General features: G+C 48.2%; 1 protein-coding gene across 1 annotated transcript in view; it reads left to right on the forward strand.

Annotated features, from left to right (window-relative positions):
* NEO1 (neogenin 1) overlaps positions 1-25340 on the forward strand; it is a 303704-nt gene that overhangs the window by 265870 nt on the left and 12494 nt on the right. Inside the window, exons 18-24 of the mRNA XM_054387898.1 lie at positions 5137-5275; positions 9772-9879; positions 13759-13953; positions 14608-14640; positions 20336-20404; positions 21934-22081; positions 24589-24827. Of these exons, the coding sequence (XP_054243873.1) occupies positions 5137-5275; positions 9772-9879; positions 13759-13953; positions 14608-14640; positions 20336-20404; positions 21934-22081; positions 24589-24827 (931 nt within the window). The remainder of the gene's footprint in view (positions 1-5136; positions 5276-9771; positions 9880-13758; positions 13954-14607; positions 14641-20335; positions 20405-21933; positions 22082-24588; positions 24828-25340) is intronic.

The following is a 25340-nucleotide window of genomic DNA, read 5'->3' on the forward strand; positions in this document are numbered from 1 at the left end:
TCCATCCCTGGAGGTGTTTCCAAGAGGCAGAGATGTGGTGCTGAGGGCCATGGTTTAGCAGCAGCCTTGGCAGAGTTAGAGAGTGGTTGTTCTCCATGATCTCACAGGGGCTTTTCCAATCCCAACAATTCTATGGTTCTAGGATTCTATGATTCTGTTCTAGTGGAAGTAGTTGGTTATGTGGTCCCAGTGTTGGAGAGTGAAAGAGCTGAGGATGGGGTGCTGAGTGTGAGGGGAAGAGCTGCCTCAGGGAAGGTAGCAAACCTTCCAGAATTACCTTCTGCTTGGGGCCATTTTACCCTTTCTGCTTCACCCTGAGTGGCCTTACCTTCAGGGGAGGCAGCAAGGCATGGATAAGGTTTCTGTCACCAGCAGCTTGTCCCCAGTCAGCAGAGGAATCTGGACTGGTGGGGGGAGTCATGCAGGGGAAATATTCACCCTGATAAAGTTTCCTTTTGCAGCCTTTTCTGTTCTTACAAAGTTGAGAGGGAACTTTTCCTTTGGGAACAGAATTGGATGCAAAATACAGAACCATAACTGCCTTGATTTGATTTGGAGAGTAGTTTGGAGGTTTGGTTTCCTGGTTTAGATTTTTTTTGTTTGTTTTGTTTTGTTTTTCAGTTAGTTGGATATCTGAAATTTTTATTTTAAATCTTCAGAGTTATCTGTTGGCCTCCAAAAGGCTGACTGCAAATTTCACATCTGAAAATAAGACTCAGAGGAAATGGCTGTTAAAATACCCAGCTCAGTGGAGCTCCTTTTATGCTCTTGCAGAGCAATCTTGGTACACACCAGGCTGTTTGATTAATTGAAATGAAAGGAGGTGTATGTCACACAATATATCTCTATGTGTTTTCTTCCTCTACAGGCAACTTATTTATGAGCCCACATTCCTGCCTCATGTGCTGAGGATGTCTCAGGAGTGATTTATACAATGCCACAGTCTCATGAGTTAAATGCTTTGAAAACTCCACCCTCAGGGGTAAATGAAACACTCCCAGTGTTCCCAGGGGTCAAAAAGCTTTATTATGGACCAAAAATAACGGACTATAGTGCAGAACTGCTCTCTGTAGAAAGGATTTGTCTGAAAGGGCTCAGGTCTGAGAACCTTAGCTCTAGTGGCTTTGAGCTTGAGGAGGGGAGATTGAGACTGGAGATGAGGAGGAAATTCTTTCCAGTGAGGGTGGGGAGACACTGGAGCAGGTTGCCCAGGGAGGCTGTGGATGTCCTCTCCCTGGAGGTGTTCAGCGCCAGGCTGGATGAGGCCTTGAGCAAGCTGGGCTGGTGGGAGGTGTCCCTGCCCATGGCAAGGGATGATCTTGATGGTCCCTTCCAATTCAACACATTCTATGAATCTCTAATAATTGTGAACCACTGGTGTTTGAAGAAGCTGCCTGCTGCTTTTCTTTTCTTCAGTCACAAAGTCTCTCCTACTCTGCTGGGCAGTGACAGTTGTTCAATTTCAGGAAGGCAAAGCCACTTCTCATCAGGGCTATTCACTAAGCTGCTGCATTTCCATCAGGTCTTTGGTGACTTTATTGAGCACTGCTTGCCTTGGCCATCTCTAGCACTCATTTCTTGCATGTTTTGAGGCAGGTCACCCAGCTGCATCAGAGCTTCTCCACCACACAGCCCTGCACACAGGAATTTCATCTCCATGTCCCTTCTCTCGTGTCCACAGCTGCATCTGCTCAAGCCAGGGTTGTTCCATCCACCCTTCCTGTCAGCACTTGGGTGTTGATAGAGGAGGGCCACAAAGATGATCAAAGGGCTGGAGCATCCTCCTATGAAGACAGCCTGAGAGAGCTGGACTTGTTCGTATTGGAGAAGAGAAGGCTCCAGGGACACCTTAGAGCAGGATTTCAGTATCTGAAGGGGGCTACAGGAGAGGTGGAGAGAGACTTTTCATAAAGGCATGGAGTGACAAGACAAGGGGTGATGGCTTCGGGCTGCTAGAAGCTCAATGATCTTAAATTAGACATTAGGACAAAATTCTTCCCCATAAGGGTGGTGGGGCACTAGAACAGGATTCCCAGGGAGGTTGTGGAGGCTCCAACCCTGGAAGTGTTGAAAGCCAGGCTGGATGGTGCCTTGAGCAAGCTGGTCTAGTAGGAGGTGTCCCTGCCCATGGCAGGGGAGCTGGAACTAACTGATCTCTAAGGTCCCTTCCAACCCAAGCCATTCTCTGATTCTGTAGTTAAGTCATTCACATTTTCCCCAGTCACTCCTCCCTTCTATGCTGACATTCACAGTGAAAAAAGAACAGGCTGTATGTTTCAAATCCAAGCTAAGAGGTTCCACCTTAAGGAGCCTGATTTCCTCTCAAATTTATTTAGGAGTTGTGTCAATCTGGAGCAGATCAACAGAGGAACAGCTGTGATACTGTTCCTGAAGCTAAAAGACTCTGCTGTGCTTTGAACCATGCAGTTTCACTGATGTGGATCAGAGCCTTTTTCAAAGGAGCTTTGTTGGTGGAGCAGGGTTGGCCTACCTGTGATTTATTTGTGTGCTCTCAAGCATAAGCTAAAATGCTAAATCTTAACTTAGATCTTTTAGGACTGCATAAAAGGAAAATAAATTTTACAGGCTATTATTTATGAAGTTTATTTCTAGAAGGTGAGGAGGGTTCAGTGCCATGGGAGGTGTTGTGATCTTAAAAAAGGGGTGGGGGTGGGGGGGAAAGAGTGGTGTGGAAAAATTAAGAAAGCTGAGGAGTCCAACACTCCACTTCAGCCTTTCATGTGTCATTTGCATTCAATGTGATGTGCAGTGAAACTAAAAGATACCAAGTTTCAAAGGCACAGATGAAAAACACAACTTCAGGCTGTGGAAAAGGCTCCAGCTGTCACGTGTGGCTGGAGCTTGGAGCTAAGAAGTGCTGCAAAGAGCATGGAAGGTTTAGATGCTGCTAGGAATTTCCATGGGTGCTCTGCAGAGGAAGAAATGCTGCTTTTTTTTCTTTTTTTTTTTTTCAGCTCCTAATGCAAGATGCTAGGCAAAGATTTTCCTTTGCCCTTGGCACTGCATAATTGGCCCAGCCAGAGGCCTTTGCTCCCCTCTTTTGCTAGGGAGGTTCTGCTCAGTCAGGCTTTGGCACTCAGCTGTCCTGCTCTACACTTCAGTCACAGAGTCCCAGCATGCTGGGGCTTGGAAGGATCTTTGGAGGATCATCCAGTCCAACCCCCTGCTAAAGCAGGGCATCCACAGCAGCTTGCCCCAGATCACAGTGTCCAGGTGGGGTTGGAATCTCTCCAGAGGAGACTCCACAACCTCTCTGGGCAGCCTGCTCCAGGCCTCCAGCATCCTCACACCAAAGTTTCTCCTCCTGTTCTGATATAACCTCCTGGGTTCCAGTTTGTGCCTACTACCTCTTGTCCTGTCCCTGGGCACCACGGAGAAGATCCTGGCCCCATTCTCTTGCCCCCCATCCTTTAGCTCTTGCTGAGCACTGATGAGATCCCCTCTGGGGCTGCTCCTCTCCAGGCTCACCAGCCCCAGGTCTTTTCCATAGGCCTTAAGTGCAGTCCTTGCACGTTTAAGGAATGTGTAATATCCAATGGTTCCACCAAAAGGTCCAGTTCTAGCTGAATGGCTGAGTTACAGAGTCCATTATAAACCAGTCTAGTTCCAGTCTGCCATCCTACAGAACCATTTCTGTTTTCTGAAAACAATCTGCACACTCGTAAAGCTTCACTTGCAGCAAGTCTCTGCACTTGTGCCTTCAGCTGATTGATTTGTATGGTCTGCTAGAAATGGGTAGCAGCCTTCCAGCCTTTGAAGGGGGCTGCAGGAGAGCTGGAGAGGGACACCTGACAAAGGCATGGGGTGACAGAATGAGGGCTGATGGCTTCAAACTGGAAGAAGGTGGTTTTAGATTGGACATTAGGAAGAAATTCTTCCCTGTGAGGGTGGTGAGGCACTGCAACTGGCTGCCCAGAGAAGTTTTGGAGTCTCCAAGCCTGGAAGTGTTCAAAGGTTGGATGAGGCCTCGAGCAACCTGGGCTGGCAGGAGGTTGCCCATAGCAGGGGGGTTGGAACTGGATGATCTTGAAGGTCCCTTCCAACCCAAACCATTCTGTGAATCTCTGGAATTTAGTGAAAATTCTAAGAGGAGTTTGGGAGGCAGCTGCAGGTTTCAGGCAGGACTGTTGCTGTTGGCTGTGCTCCATTGTTTTCCCTAGCCAGCTCAGTTAATGAAATGCTGTAAATTAACCCCCCCTTAAGTAGTCAGTGATTTAGCCTGCTGCATAACAATGTGCCCTGAGCCTGGGACTGCTTTTTTGGTTTAATTTGTAGTTGACTGCCATTAAGTGCTCTTGCTGATTGCAGGAGGAATTTCTGGTTTAGGATAAAACAACTGCACATTAATACTTGATTAATGAATTTGCATCACAGAGCAAAAACATTATGGAATTAATGACAGTGGGTGTGAAGTGGGAGTGATGCCACCTTCCCTACAGGACAGGCTGAGGGAGCTGGGGGTGTTCAGCCTGGAGAAGAGGAGGCTCCAGGGAGACCTCAGAGCAGGTTTCCAGTACCTGAAGGGGCTACAAAGAAGGATGGAGACGATATTGTTTGTAAAGGCCTGCAGGGACAGGATGAGGGCCAATGGTTTGAAATGGGAGAGGAGCAGATTTAGATTGGATGTGAGGAACAAGTTCTGTACCAGGAGGGTGCTGGAACACTGCAACAGGTTGCCCAAGGAGGTGGTTGAGGCCCCATCCCTGGAGCTATTCAAGATGAGGCTCAAGAAGGCTCTGAGCAGCCTGTTCTAGTGGAGGACATCCCTGCTGAGTGCAGGGGGGTTGGACTGGATGACCTTTGGAGATCCCTTCCAACCCAAACCATTCTGTGATTCTGTGAGATGAATGCAGGTAGCAATTTATCCCTCTGGATCAGGTGCTCCTCAGCACTGGAGGTCTGGGTGAAACCACCAGGCAGGTTGTCTGGGAGCTCTTGCTGGCAGCTCCCAGAGAGCAGCATTTGTAACCTCTTCCATTAGAAGCCCTTTGGTCTCTTCCAACCCCAAACCATTCTATGACTCTAAAACATTTCCAACACTTACCCAGGGTGTTGGAGAGCTGGTGCTGGAGAGTTTTCAGTTCAGAAGTTGCTGACTGTCTGTTTTTCTTTCAGACTGCCAATGCCACCACCTTGAGCTACCTGGTGACGGGGCTGAAGCCGAACACCTTGTACGAGTTCTCCGTGATGGTGACCAAAGGTCGGCGCTCCAGCACTTGGAGCATGACAGCACATGGAACAACCTTTGAATTAGGTATTCCCTGGTGTCCCTCTGCAAGGGATGAGGTGGCTGAAGCCAGCATTCTGGAGGAGGGGAAGCATGGAAAGTGGTTATGCTGCTGAGCGCTTGCCGGGGTTGGAGAGGCAGGGGGAGGGCTTTTCTTTATAGTTCAGCTGGAAATTCTAATTGAACAACAACAACAACATATTGCCAAATTCAAAGGGGTGATTGCTTGCAGAGGAATTGACATCAAATTACAGAGCAGTGATGAATAAGGTAGCACAGTTCAGGGAGAGGAGGGAATAACCAAGTGTGTGCCTGAGACATCGCAGAGCAAACACAGAGCAAATACTTCCCCAACTAACAACTACAATTGGCTGTAGTTATGATCAGAATTAGTCCAGAGTGAGGAAGTCCATGAGGCAAAGGGAGTTTAAAAAATTCCCAGTAGACACTAAGACATCCAAAGCAGCCCTAAATCCCTGCTCTTCTGTGGGAATTGCCCTGGCAGGTCTCAGTGCTGCAGGAATGATCCACGAAGTACAGAAGAGAAAAGGGTTTGTAGACATTGGGAGGAACTTGGGCTCAGAACCTCTCTCCCAACCCATCCCTCATTAATTCTTTTTATCCTGCAGTGTTAAATCATCTTTGTGCAATTAAACCAAAATTTTTTTATGCTGTGGGTTTCTCTTTGTATGAACTGTAAGGAAAGATGAAAAAAAATGCCTAAATTATTCTGCAGTTCTCCTGCTGAGTTCAAATCCAGCAAAAAGATTTCAGCCCAGAAAGGATTAGTGAGATCAGTCAAATATTCCTGAAGAAGGCATAAGGAAAAGCAACACCAGGATCAAATCAGAAACCTCCTAAAAACTCTCAAGTCCCAGAAAGCCGTAGTGGGCTTGAGATGCTCTGGAAACCAGTTGCTTAGTTTTTGTTGGGAATTGCATGATATTGGGCCAGGTCTGGGCTGTGGTGCCTGTCCTGTTCCAATCACTGGGCCCACTGCATGTTCTCAGCACTGGTGAGTCCACACCTTGAGTACTGGGTTCACTTTTGGGGAACTCACTCCAAGAAGAACATTTTGGTTCTGGGACAAGTCCAGAGAAGGACAGAAATGCTGGTGAAGGGTCTGGAGACCAGGTCTGGTGAGGAGCAGCAGTTGGGGGTTGGGCTCTTCTTAGTGTCAGGTGATACATGGAGAGAAAATGGCCTCAAGTTGCACCAGGGGAGGTGTAGGTTGAATATTAGAAGAAAATTCTTTCCTGAAAGGGTTCTCAAGCACTGGCACAGGCTGCCCAGGGAGGTGGTGGAATCCCCATCCCTGGAGGTGTTTCCAAGAGGCAGAGATGTGGTGCTGAGGGCCATGGCTTAGCAGCAGCCTCAGCAGAATTAGAGAATGGTTGGACTCCATGATCTTAAAGGGCTTTTCCAGCAGACTCCATTCTGTCATGCAGTGAAAAGAGTTGATTTGGTATTTTTGCTGCCACACACAGTTCTCAGCCGTAACTCTACACTAAGAGCAGAGACTGCACAGGTTGCACAAAGGAAGTTTTTAGAAGGGAATTTGAAATTCCAAAAAAAGGTTCAGGAACAAAAGGAAGAGAGACACAGAAGGTCTCTTTTCATTGAAGTATAGAAAGTAAATTTCTGCTCTAGGTAGTTGCAAAGAATATTTGCAATCATGACCTAAAAGCTTGGGAACTGAGAAGCAAATACCCCCCCCCCCCCAAAAAAAAAAAAAGGCTAAATATATTTTCTGCTAGCAGACCTTGTGATTTCTGGTGCTCACCAACCTCCTGAGCATGTGACTCCTTCATTTTGAGTCCTCTTGGCAGCAGCTCAAGAGAGGACTTGCTCCTCACCTACACATATGGCATGGGGGGCTCAGCTTTGTCTGTGAGTTAGCCAAGTCCTGTGGGCTGTTCAGTCACTGAATCACAGAGTAGTGGGGGGTGGAAGGGACCTCAAAAGATCATCCAGTCCAACCCCCCTGCCAGAGCAGGGTCACCCAGGGCAGGTCACACAGGAACACATCCAGACAGGTTTTGAATGTCTCCAGAGAAGGAAACTCTACAACCTCTCTGGGCAGTCTGCTCCAGGCCTCCAGCATCCTCACAGTGACAAAGTTTTTCCTTCTGTTCCTGTGGCACTACAGCTCACCCCCAGTTCCCCTTGTGCTGTCCTTGGACATCCCTGGTCAGAGTCTGGCTCCAGCCCTGCACATCTTTATCCCCAGCAATGAGGGCAGCCCTCAGGCTCCTCTGCTCCAAGCTCCCAGCCCCAGCTCCCTCAGCCTGTCCTCACAGGGAGATCTTCCACTGCCTGCAGCAGCTTTGTGACTCCGTGCTAGACTCTTTCAAGCAGTTCCCTGAGGTCCTTCTGGAACTGAGGGACCAAAACTGGACACAATATTCCAGATGTGGCCTCACCAGGGCAGAGTAGAGGAGGAGGAGAACCTCTCTTGACCTACTAACCACAGCCCTTCTAATCCACCCCAGGATTGGCCTTGGCCACAAGAGCACATTGCTGGCTCATGGTCACTCTGTTGCCCACCAGGACCCCCATGTCCCTTTCCCCTTCACTGCTCTCCAGCAGGTCAGTCTCCAACCACTATTCTTCCATGGGGTTGTTGTTCCCCAGATGCCAGACTCGACGCTTGTCCTTGTTGGATTTCATTCAGTTTCTCCCTGCTCAGCTCTGCAGCCTGTGCAGGTCTGGCTGAATGGCAGCACAGCCTGAGGGGTGTCAGCCACTCCTCCCACTTTGGTGTCATCAGCAAACTTACTGACAATGCCCTCTGTGCCCTCATCCAGATCATTGATCTAGATACTGAATAGTCAGTGATTGAATGATTGATTGATTGATTGATTTTCTCTGTAGCTTCCTGGAGACCTAGAGTCATGCTTCATAACTGAACCCTTCTGCTGAGTTTGTTTTTAAGCATTCAGGATAATAGTTACAGCAACCTCAGAGCTTTTTCCATCCCTGGTTTCCAACTATTCCTCAGCAGAGGGATACTAGGACAGCTCAGAGGATGGGCAGATTAATCTCTAGCAGGTAATGATAAAGCTCCACAAATGCAGGAAGCACCACAGGATGACTCAGTGTTGCTCTCCCAGTATGAAATATCCAAGGCAGATTTGCTTTGCTAGAAGTTCCCTGATGAGGAGGAGCTTGGTGTGCTTCAGGAGGTGGCATTGCAAACCATGGCTGCTGAATGCCCCCTTGGAGACTCTCTGCCTTCAAAAGCCATTCAGCTAAGCCCCAGCTGAATGCTTTCCTTCAAAGCAAGAAGGGGCTCAGATTTCAGCCTTTTGCTGGAGCAGCTCCTGCCATTTCCTGAGCTTCAGGCAGGAGGAGGGGATGGAGAAGGAAGTGTTCTCCCACTCCCTCTCAGTCATGCTCTCTGGCAACCCAGGGAAAAAGGTTGGAGAGTTGTGTTCAGCAAACATCTCTGGATTTCTGTGGTGCACATTTCCCTGCAAATCACAAAGAGTGATTTGCTTCACTGAAGGCATCCAATAATCACAGGCTGTGATTGGAAATCTCTGGTGAATTCACTTTGCTGATTCAGGTTTGAGTGGCAGAATGGCCTTGCAAAGTCTTAGTCCACACCATAAACATGAAGATATTCCTTACTGTAAGATGCTGGAACAGGTTGCCTAGAGGGGGTTGTGGACATCTCATCCCTGGAAGTGTTTATGACCAGGTTGGACGTGGCCTTCAGCAACCTGATCTAGTAGAAGGTGTCCCTGCCCACAGCAGGGGGTTTGGAACTAGATGACCTTGAGGGTCCCTTCCAACTCAAGCCATTCTATATTTCATATGCCTCTGCATATAGAATGAATTGATTTCACCAGTTAATCTCATTTTTATGATGACCTAAGGGAATTCAGGTTAGAAACGCAGTCCCTGGCCCCAGCTCTGTGAGCTGTACAAGAGGAATATTAAATATTGAGAGGTTTTATTCCTGGATTTGCCTCTTTTTTTTTTTTTCATTCGTAACACAAAAAATGAAGGTTCTGAGGCTACTTGATTACATAGCCTGTGAGCAAGCCTTGTTTAGAGAGAGCAGGGCTGGTGAAGAGAGACTGAGGGACCTGGGGTGGTTTAGTGTGGAGAAGAGGAGGCTGAGGGGAGACCTCATTGCTCTCTACAGCTCCCTGAAAGGAGGTTGGAGTGAGATGGGGCTTGGGATCTTCTCCCTAGTATCAGGTTGCAGAATGAGAAGAAATGGCCTAAAATTGTGTCAGGGGAGGGTTAGGTTAGAGATCAGGAAAGTTTTTTTTGCTGCAAGAGTGGCCAGGGATTGGAAGAGGCTGCCCAGGGAAGTGGTGGAGCCCCCATCCCTGGAGGAGTTCACAAAAGGTGTGGCCATGGCACTTGGGGCCATGGTTTGATGGCCATGATGGTGTTGGGTTGATGGCTGGGCTCGATGACCTTAGAGGTCTGTTCCAACTGAAACAATTCCATGAGTCCATGAAATTTGGCAAGCTGTTTATGGCAGTCTGCTTTTCCTTTGTTTGCAGGTCCTACTTCTCCTCCTAAAGATGTGACAGTGGTGAGCAAAGAGGGGAAGCCTCGGACCATAATCGTCAACTGGCAGCCTCCATCCGAAGCCAACGGCAAAATTACAGGTGGGGCATGCAGGAGCAGTGCAGGCAGGTAGAAGCTGCCTGCTTAACAGCAGAACCTAATCTGCAGAACTGCTGTGCTCTCCTTCTCCTACCCTAGAGCTAGCCAAGAGCCACCTGAGCCACCAGTGTGCACTTTGTGATGCAGCCAATCGTGTCCTGGGCTGCAGCAGGAGAAGTGTGGCCAGCAGGGCCAGGGAGGGGATTCTGCCCCTCTGCTCCACTCTGCTGAGACCACACCTGGAGCTCTGGGTCCAGTTCTGGAGTCCCTAGTACGGGAAAGATCTGGAGGTGCTGGAAGGTGTCCAGAGAAGGGCCACGAGGATGAGCAGAGGGCTGGAGCTGCTCTGCTCTGGAGACAGCCTGAGAGAGTTGGGGTTGTGCAGTCTGGAGAAGAGAAGACTTCAAGGAGACCTTCTTGTGGCCTTCCAGTATCTGAAAGGGGGCTACAAGAAAGCTTTTTAGGGTGTCAGGGAGTGAAAAGACTGGAGAGAAAGGAGCCAAACTAGAAGTGGGGAGATCCAGATTGGATGTTAGGAAGAAATTCTTCCCCATGAGGGTGGTGAGACACTGGCACAGGTTGCCCAGGGAGGTGATGGAAGCCTCATCCCTGGAGGTTTTTTCAGCCAGGCTGGAGGTGGCTTTGGGCAACCCGCTCTAGTGTGAGGTGTCCCTGTTCATGGCAGGAGGGCTGGAACTGGCTGCTCCTTGAGGTTCCTTCCAACCCTGACAATTCTATGATTCTATGTTTCCTTTGTCAATCTTTTCAGTAGCTCAGGTTAATTATTTACTTCTGTATCTAATAAAAATAATACAAAGATAGAAGCTAACTGCAGAGTGAAATTGGAGTCTAACCAGAGCTATAATTGGGAGTTGAAATATCTCAGTAACCTTTGCCTTCATCAGCTTGTGCTGTTCTAATAGCATGCATCCAGAAATACATTTCTAATGCCTCTGGGCCCATCAGAAGGATCCATCCCAGTGCTCATTTTTCATTTTTGTGTCCTTTTTGTGGCACAGAGCACACTTGAAGTCAGTTTATTAGTCCCCTGACATAACCATTAGGAGTAAACTGTTACTTGCCTTTGTAAGTGCATCACTTCCACATGGGATAAATCATTTCACAGAAAATAATAATTACTGCTCCCCTTCTCTCATCTGTTTGGATTCACATTTCTAAAGGATTTCTGAAATGCTTCACTTCTGAAATGTTTTTCGGTGGTGGTTTTTTCCCACCTGGTTTTAAAGCTTAGAGCAGGTTTTATTGGCATGTAGCTTGCAGTGTGTGATTTTGCTTTTGTTCTCAGAATTAACTACAGTGCAGAATCAAACCTTTGAAACCTATCACCAACTGGCATCTGATCAGGCAGCCCAGATTCTGGACAGGAGACTCCCAACTAATCAGATGCCTCTGAAAAGGCTGAATACTTGAGACTCTTCACCTTTAGTAATTACAATGAACTTTTAAGGAAGCTCTCAAGCCAATTCTGTGTGATTTTTTCCTATCAACAAAATGTTTCCTGGAGAAACTATGAAGCCTTTATCTCAACTGCAGGTTACAGGGTTTGGTTGTCAGCAGTCAGTCAGGGTCATTCAGCCTGGTGTGAAATGCCAGGCACAAATATCCCCTGGTTATTTATGCTCCTAAAGAGATAAGCCTGTCATCTTCCACATCAGCTGCATGGATGACAAAGGGAAGAAGATGTACAAAGAGAGCAGCAGCCACTTGCACAAGGTGCTTAGCAAAGCCAGCACACACATCCAGTTTTCCAGGTAAAACATCTCCTTGCAGTGTCCATGCTGTGAAGGAAAACTCTCCATTTGCAATCATAGAATTGTTAGGGTTGGAAGGGACCTCAAGGATCAGCCAGTGCAATCCCCCTGCCATTGCCAGGGACACCTCACACTACAGCAGGTTGCTCACAGCCACATCCAGCCTGGCCTTAAATTCCTCCAGGGATGAGGCTTCCACCACCTCCCTGTACAACCTGTTCCAGCGTCTCACCACCCTCCTGGGGAAGAACTTCTTCCTGTTCATATACAGTCAATGAAAACCTCTAGGATTTATTCAGTTTGGCACAGGCAGCAGCTGAAAACTGCAAGAGGTGGTTCTGCAGGGAGGCTGAGCCGTGAGGTGCAGCCTGCCAGGCACATGGGCTGAGTGCCCCCGTGTGGGGACAGCCCCGTGCCACAGCAGCAGCTCCTTCATTGCTCATTAACAGCTCATTCCCTGCGGGAAGGAATGCTGCAAAAACTCTGGGATGATGTCATTCCACACGCTGGGGGGGCTGAAGCATACAGCTCTCATCCCTTTTCTGGTGGGGATGGGATGTGCTGAGCTGTTGCTAGGCTGGCTTCCAGATGCTTGTGCATCATTAGAGTTGCTGAGTAATTAGTGCAGGCACAGGTTAACTCTGTGCTCTACACTGCAAATGGTGCTTTTACCTTTTCAACTGTCACTGTATGTGTTTAGGTAAACACACATTGCCCTTCTCAGTCCAGTCTCAAGCATCACCTCCGGTGCTATCTGTCATGGTCACTGGGAATTCTGTGAATCTGGGGGGTATCAGCAAGGGTTTTGGTTACTTTAAAGAGTTGGAATCATAGAATTATCAGGGTTGGAAGGGACCTCAAGCATCATCCAGTTCCAAGCCCCCTGCCATGGGCAGGGACACCTCACACTACAGCAGGTTGCTCACAGCCACATCCAGCCTGGCTGCAAAAACCTCCAGGCATGAGGCTTCCACCACCTCCCTGGGCAACCTCTGCCAGTCTCTCACCACCCTCCTGGGGAAGAATTTCTTCCTAACATTCAATCTCAGTCTCCCCACTTCTAGTTTTGTTCAATTTCCTCCAGTCCTATCAGTGCCCAACATCCTGAAAAGTCCCTCACCAGTGGAAGTGGAAGTCCCTCACCAGGTGGAGATGACTCTGGAGAAAAGTTTCTTTAAAGAGGTAGAAGTGGCTCTGGGGAACAAGTTGCTCTAAAGAGGTGGAAGTAGCTCTGGAGAACAAGTTGCTCTAAAGAGGTAGAAGTGGCTCTGGAGAACAAGTTGTTCTAAGGAGGTGGAAGTGGCTCTGGGGAACAAGTTGCTCTAAAGAGGTGAAAGTGCCTGTGGAGAACATCTTCCCTTCCTTACTGTAACCCCTCCCCACCCCAGCCTGGTGCTGTGTGGGACAAGAGAAGCAACAATTTGTGCACACAGCAGCTGGTGCCCCAGCCCCGTATCGGTGCACAGATTCATGTAGTGCTGGAGTTCTGTGTCTCTGACATTAAAAAGCTGTCAAGCTTTTACCTTGTACTGGTTTGTAAGTGCAGTATATTTTAATAGCAGAAGATAAACTCTCCCCATACCCTCTTTTTTTGGTCTCTCCCCTGTGGCATGCAGGAAGACTTCAGTTCTCTTTGCTAATAAACAGAAAACCAATGAAATCGTCATGAACTACTGAGCACACACTCTTCAGCTGTGCAGGAGAATGTTTTGTTGTTCTAATGGCAATTGTTTTCTGTAAATATTAATACTTTGAGGATGTTTTGTTGATAACAGCTTGATGTTCTTTCACATTATTTGATCTGTGAACAGGTGTGGAGAAGGAAATAAGGAATTCCTCTGCATTCACTGAGCGGCGCTCAAAAATCCCTTTGATACTTGACATGGCTTTTTTTTTTTTCCTTCCTCTTAACATACTTTTGAGCAGTTCTAAATTGAAGAGGGACAGGATTTGAATGCATTCTTAGTCTTTGAGAGACACTTCTAGAGACCCCATAATCATTCAGCTGTGCAAATGCCATTAACAGTCAGCAGAAGCTTTGTCTTTGAGCGCTTACAACGATCCTCTTATTTTAGGTATGAATTTGTTGTGCTTTTTCCCTTTGCATAGGATACATCATTTACTACAGCACGGATGTGAATGCTGAAATACATGACTGGGTCATTGAACCTGTGGTGGGAAACAGGCTGACCCATCAGATCCAAGAGCTGACTCTTGATACTCCCTACTACTTCAAAATCCAGGCTCGCAACTCCAAGGGCATGGGGCCGATGTCTGAGGCGGTGCAGTTCAGAACCCCAAAAGGTAAGCTGCCACCTAAGCATCTTCCTCCTCATTTTCTGAATGCAGCCTCTATAGGATGCCAGCAGCATGCATATTTGAGACTGGCAAAGGCAGGAGGAGAGTGGAGTTTGACTGGAATGACATTTTCTCTTGGGTTGCTCTTGCATGTAATTAACACATTATGCCTGTGCTGCTTGGCTGCTGGATTAATTGTGTTGTTTCAAACCCACTGGTGGGCACTTTGTCATCTGGTTGTTAGTGCTGAGGGGCCAGGGCCTGAATGTGCTGCTTAGAAAAAACAGTTTTGAGCTCCTCTAAGATTCTAGGTCTTGCTTGCCACCTGCTTATTGGTGAAGAGGAGGTAGAAAGCAGCAGGCTCTGGAGCCTTGGATGATAGAATAGGAAAGAGTGGGACACAGACTCTTCAATCAAGAGCTGCTTGCTTGGGGGGTAATTAGGGAACAGTGCAAATGCAGGATAGCTTGCAAAAAATACTCTTAAGGAGAGGTGAAAAGCAAAAAGTTGCGATTTTTTGAGCAGTACTTTTGCCACCTGAGTTTTGGTGGGCAGGGAGCTCAAGCTAGGCTACTTCTGCTATGTAAAACTTTCTCACTCCTTCAAGCCTTGTGATCTTTCTCTTGTTTTTTTTTTCCTTCCCTGTGCTTGTCCCACTAGCTGAATCCTCAGATAAAATGCCCAATGATCAAGGTAAATCAACAGCCACACATTCTCTTGTTCCATCCTTCACACATCCTGTTTTTCACCTGTCCATGTGTTGTTGCATTTCTTGACAAAACCAATCTCTGCTGCTCTGACTGTAAAAGGAGCTGGTTCCTCTTGTGCTTGTGGTAGTGGAGGAGCTGCAAGTCCTGCTTGTGGTTCGGGTGGTGGGACTGGAAAGTGCTCTGTGTAGTCAGATGTCACGGGAAGGGAGGAGCAGGGCTGTGCCAGTGCTGAATCATCCTGTCAAAGGGAATTTGGATTAAGTGATGCTTCAGCCAGCCCCTGACCAGTGAGGCAAGATCTCAGCACAGAGGAAGAAGATGAAAGGGTTCTTTCATTAGCACAAGTGCTGGTTTGTGAGCTCTACCTCTACAATTATTTGCATGATAAAGCAAAGTATGCCTGCTCCAGAAAGCTTTTTGTTTATTTTTTGCAAGACAGATTCTGCTTCTCAGCTCATTTAGGCTCCAGACTCTCCTCAAGAGCACAGCATTAGCTGCTAAAAGCCTGAAGGTTTGCAAATGCTAGCTTGAAAAATGGGAGTTTTGCCTTTACTACATTGAATTATAAGGTGAATGTCCCAGGGCTATTTTTGCCTTCTTCCAAATAACCTAAAAGCCCAATAAAAAAGGAGAAGAATTAGTCTAAAGGGATGAGTTTAAAAGGACATTGGCAGGCGGCTTAGGCAGAGAATTAAATAGATCCTGAAGGGCTTGAGAATGAGCTTTCTTTCCAGCTTGCTTTTCAACTTGTTACTTAGAAGTAATTTATTAAATATGCTTTTACCTTCTGTGTGCCAAATAATGCTGATACTAGACAGCTATGGAAGCAGTTCATACCCAGACCTGGGGAACAGAGCTGCTGATCTGGGAAGCAGATGATCACCATGCCAAGGGTAGTGCTCAACTGCAAGCAGAGGAGCATGAGGGGTATTAAAAGGGGATGTGTAAAAGTTGCTGGGTTCAGTTCCACACCATTCTAACCTCCTTTCTGCAGATAATGAGATTCCTTCTCACCTGTTGTTGTCATCCTAAAGGAAGAGAAGACTGAGAGGGAATCTGATCAATGTCTATAAATATCTGAGGACTGGGTGTCAGGAAGGGACAGGGACAGCTCTCTTGTGCCCTGGGATAGGGCAAGGGGCAGTGGATGTGAACTGCAGCACAAGAAGTTCCACCTCAGTGTGAGGAAGAACTTTTTTACTGTAAGGGTCACAGAGCACTGGAACAGGCTGCCCAGATAGGTTGTGGAGTCTCCTTCTCTGGAGACTTTCAAGTCCTGCCTGCATGTGTTCTGTGCAACCTGCACTACATTCTGTGGTCCTGCTGTGGCAGTGGGGTTGGACTGGAAGATCTCCAGAGGTCCCTCCCAACCCCTAACACCTTGTGAGCCTGTGATCCTGTGAACATACTCTCACAGTAAGAATTTCATTTGTTTTGATCAAGTTTTATAGTTCATAAATCAGAAAACCCCACATGGAGGCCAAAACAGTTTTGTTTCAGAATCCCTCTTAAGATTTTAAGTCATGGCAGTGTGTTTAAAGATAGAAAAGGAGAAGAACAGAAGATCCTCCTCTGTGACAGTGTCACCCACATCAGAATTCTGTCTTTCAGGAAGCAGTGGCTGAGTTACTTGAGACTGGGAAGGAGCAGAACTGCAATGGGATTGACCCTCTGGCCTTAGTGATTCTTTTTTTCTCTGCCCTGCTTGGCCATTTTCCTCTGCATTAAGCACATTTCATTGTTCTTCCACACTCTTCTGTAGCAGGGAGCTTGTACTGGCAGAAGTTATTGCTGTCAGGCTGCTGTTTTGCTGGCCTAGCACAAAAGCAAAGATTGAGATGTCCACTGCTAGTAACACTACCCTGAAGTAACACAAGGGCTGTAGGTTGTCTGGCTGCAGATACCTGATGGACAGTGTGGAGACTGACAAACTAAAACCAGCAACAACAATTTCAAGTCAATGTTCCATTAAACTTTCCTTCTTATACAAGGAAATCACAGAACCAAAGAATGGGTTGGGTTGGAAGGGACCTTGAAGATCATCCAGTTCCAACCCCCCTGCCATGGGCAGGGACACCTCCCACTGGATCAGGATGTTCAAGGCCTCATCCAACCTGGCCCCAAACACCTCCAGGCAGGGGACATCCACAACCTCCCTGGGCAACCTGTTCCACTGTCTCCTCACCCTCACTGGAAAGAATTTCCAGTCTCAATCTCCCTTCTTCCAGCTCAAAGCCATTCCCTTTCATCCTCCAAGTCCTTGAAAAACTCCCTCCCAGCTCTCCTGGAGCTCCTGTCAGGTACTGGAAGGCTGCTCTAAGGTCTCCCTGGAGCCTTCTCTTCTCCAGGCTGAACAGCCCCAACTCTCCCAGCCTGTCTCATATAGGAGGTGTTCCAGCCAAGATCAAGATGTTAAAGAGAACTGGCCCCAGCACTGAGCTCTGAGGAACACCACCTGTGACTGGCTACCAACTGGATTTAACTTCATTCCCCACCACCCTTTGGGGTATTTGGTAGGCAATTCAAGTGTGTCTTATTTTCAGAACTGGGCTCTATCTTGCAGCACCTTTGTGGAAATGAGCAGAAGCTGACAGCAAGCAGTCAGTGACAGTATCCAGACCTCCCTGAGCTGCTGTGCTCCACACTGGGTCATGTGCAGGAAGACACTCCCAAGGGTGGCTGCAGCCTTTGGGCCAGGTCTGTGCTGCCTTCCCTGTGTCACTGCCTTCCTGTGGTTTTATCATCTGAACAGAATAGGACTTTTTCTCAGCCTGGGGAAGAGAAGGCTCCAGGGAGATCTTAGAGCAGCCTTCCAGTACCTGAAGGGGGCTACAGGAGAGCTGGCGAGGGACTTTTACAAGGGCTGGGACTGACAGAAGGAGGACCAATGCCTTTGAGCTGGAAGAGGGGAGACTGAGGCTGGAGATTAGGAAGAAATTATTTCCAGTGAGGGTGGTGAGACACTGGAACGGGTTGCCCAGGGAGGTTGTGGATGCCTGCACCCTGGAGGTGTTGAAGGCCAAGTTGGATGAGGCCTTGAGCAAGCTGGGCTGGTGGGAGGTGTCCCTGCCCATGGCAGGGGGAACTGGATGATCTTGAAGGTCCCTTTCAATCCAAGCCATTCTGTGATTCTATTCATGCAGGGGGATATCAAACCTGGTGTTTGAGTGCAGGCTCCATGATAAACCACATCAGCTCAGCCTGCTGCACCCAGGTGTGCCACACCTTGCTCTGTGCAGGTGCCTTTGATTATCTGCTCCACTATTAGCTCCTAACTTCAGCAGCAATTATTTTCATTTTCTTATTGAATTACTCTTGGCCAAGGGAAAGTCTTTGCAGAACTCATTAGAAGGCTCCCTCATGAATAACAATTGTGCAATTAGAACTCCTATCCCTTATCAGTTAATGAGTTGTTAATCTTGTTAATATGTGCCAGGTTAACTTTTTGTATTAGGCTATTTTTAAGCAAGCCTTGTAGAGGACTCAGGAGATGTTTCCTGGAGGTCTAAAGATAGTGTGGCTGCAGAGTTACTGCTACCAACCCAGTTCCTAAGGCTGATATTTAGTTTGTTTGAAAATTGCTGTTTTCAATAAGAAAATGGGCAGAAATATGGCACCCCCAGCCCCCCCCCCTCCATCTCCTTTTCCATCACTTTGCCTGTGTTAGGGCTCCAGGTGCTGCACTAAAAGCCTGCAGGGTGCCTGTTTGGCCTTTGAAAATATCATCCCTTGTGTTTTTTATTCCAGCCCCTTCTGCCACAGCTTCTCTGCTTGCCCCAAACCTATCTGCAGTGCCAGGTTCAGTGAGTCAGAGAATTCATCTTGGCTGCTTTTCACTCCTCTCTTTGGTGCAAGTTATCTGGTCTCACACGTGGTGATCCCCTGAATATCAGCTGGATAAAATGGGATTCAATTATTTCATTGCTGCTGCCAAATTATTCATCCAACACTTCAGAAACAGAATTTGCTTGCCCTCATTGCAGTGTCCTTTCTAGTCTGGCAGGTGCAAGATGTCTTTTTCTTTATAGATTTGTCCTGCAAGATGCCTTCCCCACTATTTTAGACTATGTCTAAGTGCTCCCTGTGTGACATTCCTCCTTGCCCCCCTTCTCAGGGTGCGATCAGTGCTGTGTGATCATCCTCACAGTGACTAAGTTACAGCTTTGGCACCAAACTGGCTGAAACCCCCTCAGGCTGTGCTGCCACTCAGACCTGGCCAGCCTGGAGAGCTAGGTGAGGGGAACCTCATGAAATTCAACAAGGCCAAGTGTGTAGGGTCCTGCACCTGGGGAGGAACAACCCTGAGGGGCTGACCTGCTGGAAAGCAGCACCAGCAATGTGTCCTCCTGGCCAAGAAGGCCAACAGAGGTCTAAGGTGCATTAAGAAGAGTGTAGCCAACAGGTCAGGGGAGGTTCTCTTTCCCCTCTACTCTGCCCTACTGAAGCCACATCTAGAGGATTGTGCCCAGTTCTGAGCTCCCCAATTCAAGAGAGACAAGGAACTACTGGAGAGAGTTCAATGGAGGCTACAAAGCTGCTGAGGGGCCTGGAGCAGCTCTGTGAGGAGCAAAGGCTGAGAGCCCTGGGGCTGCTGAGCCTGGAGAAGAGCAGCCCCAGAGGGGATCTGAGCAATGCTCAGCAAGAGCTAAAGGGTGGGGGGCAAGAGACTGGGGCCAGACTCCTTCAGTGGTGCCTAGGGACAGGACAAAGAGCAATGGAAGTGAAAGTTGCAGAAGGTTCCATCTGAAAATGAGGAGAAACTTCTTTGGTGTGAGGGTGCTGGAGCCCTGGAGCAGGCTGCCCAGAGAGGTGTTGGAGTCTCCTTCTCTGGACAGATTCCAGCCCTATCTGGATGCATTCCTGTGTGACCTGCCATAGGTGATGCTGCTTTGGCATGGGAGTTGGACTGGACGATCTGTAGAGGTCTCTGCCAACCCCTACCACTCAGTGACAGCATGTCAGCTGGAGGTCAGCTCCTGCATTTAGCACCTTGGAGTCCACAAGCAGTTGCTGAGGTTCAGGAGGAGCTGTGTAATTTGTTGCAGTAATGGCTGGCTGCAAGAATTAAGACACAGATCAGTTTGCTTCCATCATCAGCCTATCAAACCTCAAGCTTTGAAATGATTTTTTTTTTCCTCCCAGGTTTCACCAGAAACCTTTCTGTAGTTTCTTTTTGTCACTTGTGGGGAAGATGAAACCAAGAGAGAAAGAAAGAGAAGTTGAAAGCCAAGTTTTTATGGACAGGCAGGGACTTAATAGTATTTGTGCTGTGCTTTTGATCCTCCACTTATTTCCAGTCTTCCACTGGAACGAGGTATGAGGAGAAGACATCTGTATCATTACTGCTTCAAGGTGATTAACTGCCTGTCCAAGGATGGCAAAGCCATGTGCCTCAGTGTGTAGCTGTGCACTGCTGCAAATCACGTTTATATTTGTACAGATCAATACCAGTAGAGGCTCCTAAGCTCATGCAGAAAACCAGTAAGGCAGGAAGCTAATTATTAAGCAGCTCTGCTGAAGGAGTGGTTTACTTCTCGGTGAAACACAGCTGCTGGTCAAAGCCAAATGGTTGGAGGGAGGAAGGGAGAAGGAGGAAACAAACAGAACTGGTCAGAGGAATGCTGTTCATGTGTCTGTGTGTCTGCATGTGTCTAAAATTCCACCTGCCACCTTTTCAGCCTCGGGATCCGCAGGGAAGGGGAACCGAGCAACGGACATAGGAGCAGACTACAAACCACCTCTTGGTGGTAAGTACAAGAGGGATCCGGACATGCTGGAAGGTGTCCAGAGAATGAGCAGAGGGCTGGAGCACCTCTGCTATGAGGACAGACTGAGAGAGTTGGGGTTGTTCAGTCTGGAGAAGAGAAGGCTCCCAGGAGACCTTCTTGTGGCCTTCCAGGATCTGAAGGGGGCTACAAGAAAGCTGGGGAGGGACTTTTGAGGGTGTCAGGGAGTGATAGGACTGGGGGGGGGGATGGAATAAAGCTGGAAGTGGGGAGATTCAGACTGGAGGTGAGGAAGTTGTTCTTCCCCATGAGAGTGGTGAGAGCCTGGAATGGGTTGCCCAGGGAGGTGGTTGAGGCCCCATCCCTGGAGGTGTTTAAGGCCAGGCTGGATGAGGTTCTGTCCAGCCTGATCCAGTGTGAGGTGTCCCTGCCCATGGCAGGGGGGTTGGAACTGGATGATCCTTGTGGTCCCTTCCAACCCTGACTGATTCTATGATTCTGTAAGTGGAGTTTCCATTTCAGTGCAGTGTCTTTTGGTGGGTCACTGAGTGATGCTATCTCCTCCTGAAAATACTGTCTGGAGATTAGGAAGAAATTCTTGACAGTGAGGGTGGGGAGATAGAGGAACAGGTTTCCCAGGGAGGCTGTGGATGCTCCCTCCCTGGAGGCATTCAGGGCCAAATTGGATGAGGCCTTGAGCAACTTGGGCTGGTGGGAGGTGTCCCTGCCCATGGCAGGGGGGTTGGAACTGGATGATCTTGAAGATCCCTTCCAACCCAACCCATTCTATGAATCTATGAATCTCTACCAGCAAGGTTTTCTCTTTAGGATGCGAGTTGCTTCCCCTCAAGCACTGGTAGCATACTTCTGTCACAGAGCTCTTGCCTGCTGTGTGAGAATATCATTGCCTGCGTTTCCATTTCAGTCATGACAAGCAGATCTTCTTCCCCATTCAGTTTTGAATGGCTGCTGCACTGCACAAGTGTGAAATTAATTCAGTGAGAATGTATTAGGAGGGGAAAAGAAAAATCATCTTAAGTCCATCTCCTTATTAGCACTGTGCATTGCAGATTCCTTGCCCTAAGGTAACCCTCATTAGTGTTACATAAAAAATGGCTCTTTCAGAAGGCAGTGACCACTGCACAAGACTTGATAGCAGCTGGTGGGATTATTTGGCCCAAGGGGGGATGCCTGCAGTGCTGCAGTTTTAGCAAAGTCCCATCTGAATTCTCTTTAGACTCTCAACTATTGATTTTTGGGGGATAACTATTTGAGTAGGGCGAGCCTAAATCTGGATGGACTGTTAGGCCATATGGAAATGGCTCTACAAAGCATCCTTAGAGATTTCACAGCTTCACAGAAACACAGTTGGTAAATGACAAAAAAAAAATAAGCAAGAGCTTCAGATGAAATCCTAGCAGCCAAACCAGCTCTCTCCTTCTGCTCATCTGTTCAATTCTAGGAGTGGCTGCTGGTGCCGCTTGCTTTGGACAGGGATTTTTTTCTGTGTACTAACTAACAGCCCTCTCTCCCATCTCAAACTCTTCCAGGCAGTAACAGTCCCCATGGAAGTCCTACCTCTCCCCTGGACAGCAACATGCTCCTTGTGATCATAGTGTCTGTTGGAGTGATCACCATTGTGATCGTGGTGATAGTCGCCGTCTTCTGTACTCGCCGGACAACTTCTCACCAGAAAAAGTAAGGTGTCAGGGAGGCACTTTGCCCTCTCCTCCCTTTCTCAGCTCTATTCTTTCATCTTTTCTTTATGGTGCTGTAGAATTGATTACTTTTAAGGCTTGTGGGCTGTAGCAATTGAGTTCTGACACCAGATGAGTACTGCAGTTTGAGTTCTGGTGTTCAGCAGGTAGGATGCATCAGCACAGCTAAGCTGTGATGATAACCTCCTGGTTTCCCTAATCAGAGTTAACAAACCATCAAGAGCCTACAGGCAAACTGGGGCAGGGCTTTCATGTGTACCTGCACTTGCCCCTCTCTGAGGAGCAATTATTGTTTAAAATATTGCTTCCAGACTCAAGCCACTACATATTTAGAGCTCTGAGAGCTCAGCAGCTCAGGCAGATCCTCACTTCTGTTCTTAGTGTGTATTTCACTGTGTGGAGTATGTTGCCAAGCTGTGCATGATAATATCCAATCTGTAGAGAGATTACTGGAGTGGAATCTGAATCTGGTGCTGGGCTGCTTAAAAAAGTGCTCCAAGATGGAAAATAAAAGTGTGTGTCTGAATTCTTCCCTCCTCTTGAGCATCTGTATTAAGACTATAACAGCAGTGCTTCCATGTTTAGACTCCTGAAGGTGGTTTCTGCATGGGTTTGGGGGAAAGAACTGAACAGAGCTGAAAGTTTTGGGGTTTCTTTCAGTTTGAAAAGACTCTGTGATGCAAACCAGAGTCTTAAGAAAGTGATTAAAAGCCAAGCTTCCAGGATAACCACCACTTGCTGAATCATCCTGCAAAACCACAAGCCTTTCAGGAGAGGAGAGTGAGGATCTATGAGTGATGGTCTAGCAGCTGGGGGATGTCTTCAGGAAAGGGCAAAACTCATCAGCCTGTACCCAAGAGATGTCTTTTCTTTTCAGAGAGCAGAAATAACCCTTGACATCTTGCCTTTGTTTTCCCAGTTTCTAAATGTCACCTCTCTTACACAGAGCAGCCCACAAGCAGTGAAACACCTTCTGCTCTGTTTCACTGGCTCAGCTGCAGGGGTCAGAGCAGGGTGCTGGCAGCAGGGCTGGCTGCTGCTCACCTACAGGGAGGCTTTTATTCACTGGGGCTTACAGAAGCCTGGTTAGTCCTATCCCAGCCATTTCTAGGAGCTGGGCTGCCCTGGAGGCACACGTTCATCCATCTTTGCCAGATCCAGGAGTGTGTGTGGAGGGGCAGTGCTGGAACTCTACATTTTGCTTTCCCAGCATTCCCTCATAGGCAGTGTCTGGCTCACCCTCAGTTTGCTGCTGACCAACAGTGCTGAAAAAGCACAAGGGTCAGATGTATCTGAGCTGAGCAGAGGCAAAATGAATCACAGAATTGTCAGGGTTGGAAGGGACCTCAAGGAGCAGCCAGTTCCAACCTGCCATGGGCAGGGACACCTCACACTAGAACAGGTTGCTCACAGCCACATCCAGCCTGGTCTTAAAGGCCTCCAGGGATGAGGCTTCTGCCCTGTCATGAATCTTTGGAGTCATGAATCTGGAGAGAGAGAGATTTGCACAGCTGTTGTTAGAGGGTGGCTGTGAGCCCTGGACTAAGGGCACATTCACCTTTAGAATGTTCTCTTAACAATCATAAGGATTTGGAAATGTCCTTTTGGTTACAGAAAGCTGAGAGTTTAGAGCACAGCTCTGCAGTGTGTGGTGGCACTGGAGGCAAATTGCATGGCATCAGAGCTGCAGAATGTGCTTTGAAATGTCAGATGTGTTCTCAGGTCAAACTCAAAGCTTGCTGCCCAGCAGGGAGCTCTTGCCCACCTGGGTACCAGAGCTGAAGGGAATCTCAGTGCAGGTTTGCCTTTGTCAGCAAGGGAAAGGAAGGCAAGTCCTGTGTCAGGGACTGGGGGGAATGGAGCAAAACTAGAAGTGGGGAGATTCAGATTGGATGTTAGGAAGAAGTTCTTCCTCATGAGGTTGGTGAGAGCCTGGCACAGGTTGCCCAGGGAGGTGGTGGAAGCCTCATCCCTGGAGGTTTTTGCAGCCAGGCTGGATGTGGCTGTGAGCAACCTGCTGTGGTGTGAGGTGTCCCTGCCCATGGCAGGGGGTTGGAACTGGCTGCTCCTTGAGGTCCCTTCCAACCCTGACAATTCTGTAATTCTATGAGGGGTAGTGCTGACTGTGAGTTCTGGAGGCAACTGACTTCTCAGTGTGGGAGCTACAAAAGAAGAGGGGATTGTTCCCATCTTCCAAGAAAGGCTTCTGGCCCTTGGGAGGTGGCTCGACACTAATGGGCAGGCAGTTTGTGAGTCAAAGCTGTGGAGAGTGCAGATGGAAAACAGAACAAACACAGTCTGGCAAGGACTGCCTTGCTCAGTACCTTCTGACCTCCAGAACTGACATTTCTGTCTTCCTTCTTTCTACTCTAGCTGGAGGTGCCCCTGCTGAGCACAGGGGGGTTGGACAAGATGACCTTTGAGGGTCCCTTCCATCCCAATGCAATCTGTGAACCTAAGACCACCTCATCTATTTTCTTTCCCAAGGAAACGAGCTGCCTGCAAATCAGTGAATGGCTCCCACAAGTACAAAGGGAACTCCAAAGATGTCAAACCTCCTGACCTTTGGATCCATCACGAAAGACTGGAGCTGAAACCCATCGATAAGTCTCCGGATCCCAATCCGATCATGACAGACACCCCGATCCCTCGCAACTCCCAGGACATCACCCCAGTGGATAATTCCATGGACAGCAACATCCATCAGAGGCGGAATTCCTACAGAGGTGAGCTGTTGACGGGTGCCTTCAGCATCGTGTTCCACATTAAATCCATTTTGCTGTTCGTGGTGGAAGCACTTCACTGACATCCAGCTACCCTCCCCTTCCCTTGGCCTTGCTCTCCAAGTAGTGAGCTGGGTTTGTGCCTAGTTCCTGAGGCTCTCAGAAGGATGGCTCACAAGTTTTACTGTGAAAATCAAGTGTCCAAGGGTTAACTCCTCAATGTCCCTTGGTAAATACTGATTGGTAATCAGAAGATCATCAAACAGTTTGGTATTGAAACTGTTCGGAGATGTGTGTGGCATTAGTCAGTGGTCAAACAGGGAGTCAGGTTTTGGGGCTTTAACCAGCACTAGCTGGGGGAGTTTTCCCCTAGTGAGTGGTTAGCTCATTCAGCCAGAGTGTTTTACCCAGAGCTGTGACTCTGCGTGCTTCCACTCACCGTCCAGAGCTGCACTGCCTGGGGTTTGTGTTTGCATCATGGCCTGATCTAGCTGGAGGTGTCCCTGCTCACTGCAG

Source organism: Indicator indicator, chromosome 16, assembly GCF_027791375.1.
Source record: "Indicator indicator isolate 239-I01 chromosome 16, UM_Iind_1.1, whole genome shotgun sequence".
Classification (NCBI taxonomy): domain Eukaryota; kingdom Metazoa; phylum Chordata; class Aves; order Piciformes; family Indicatoridae; genus Indicator; species Indicator indicator.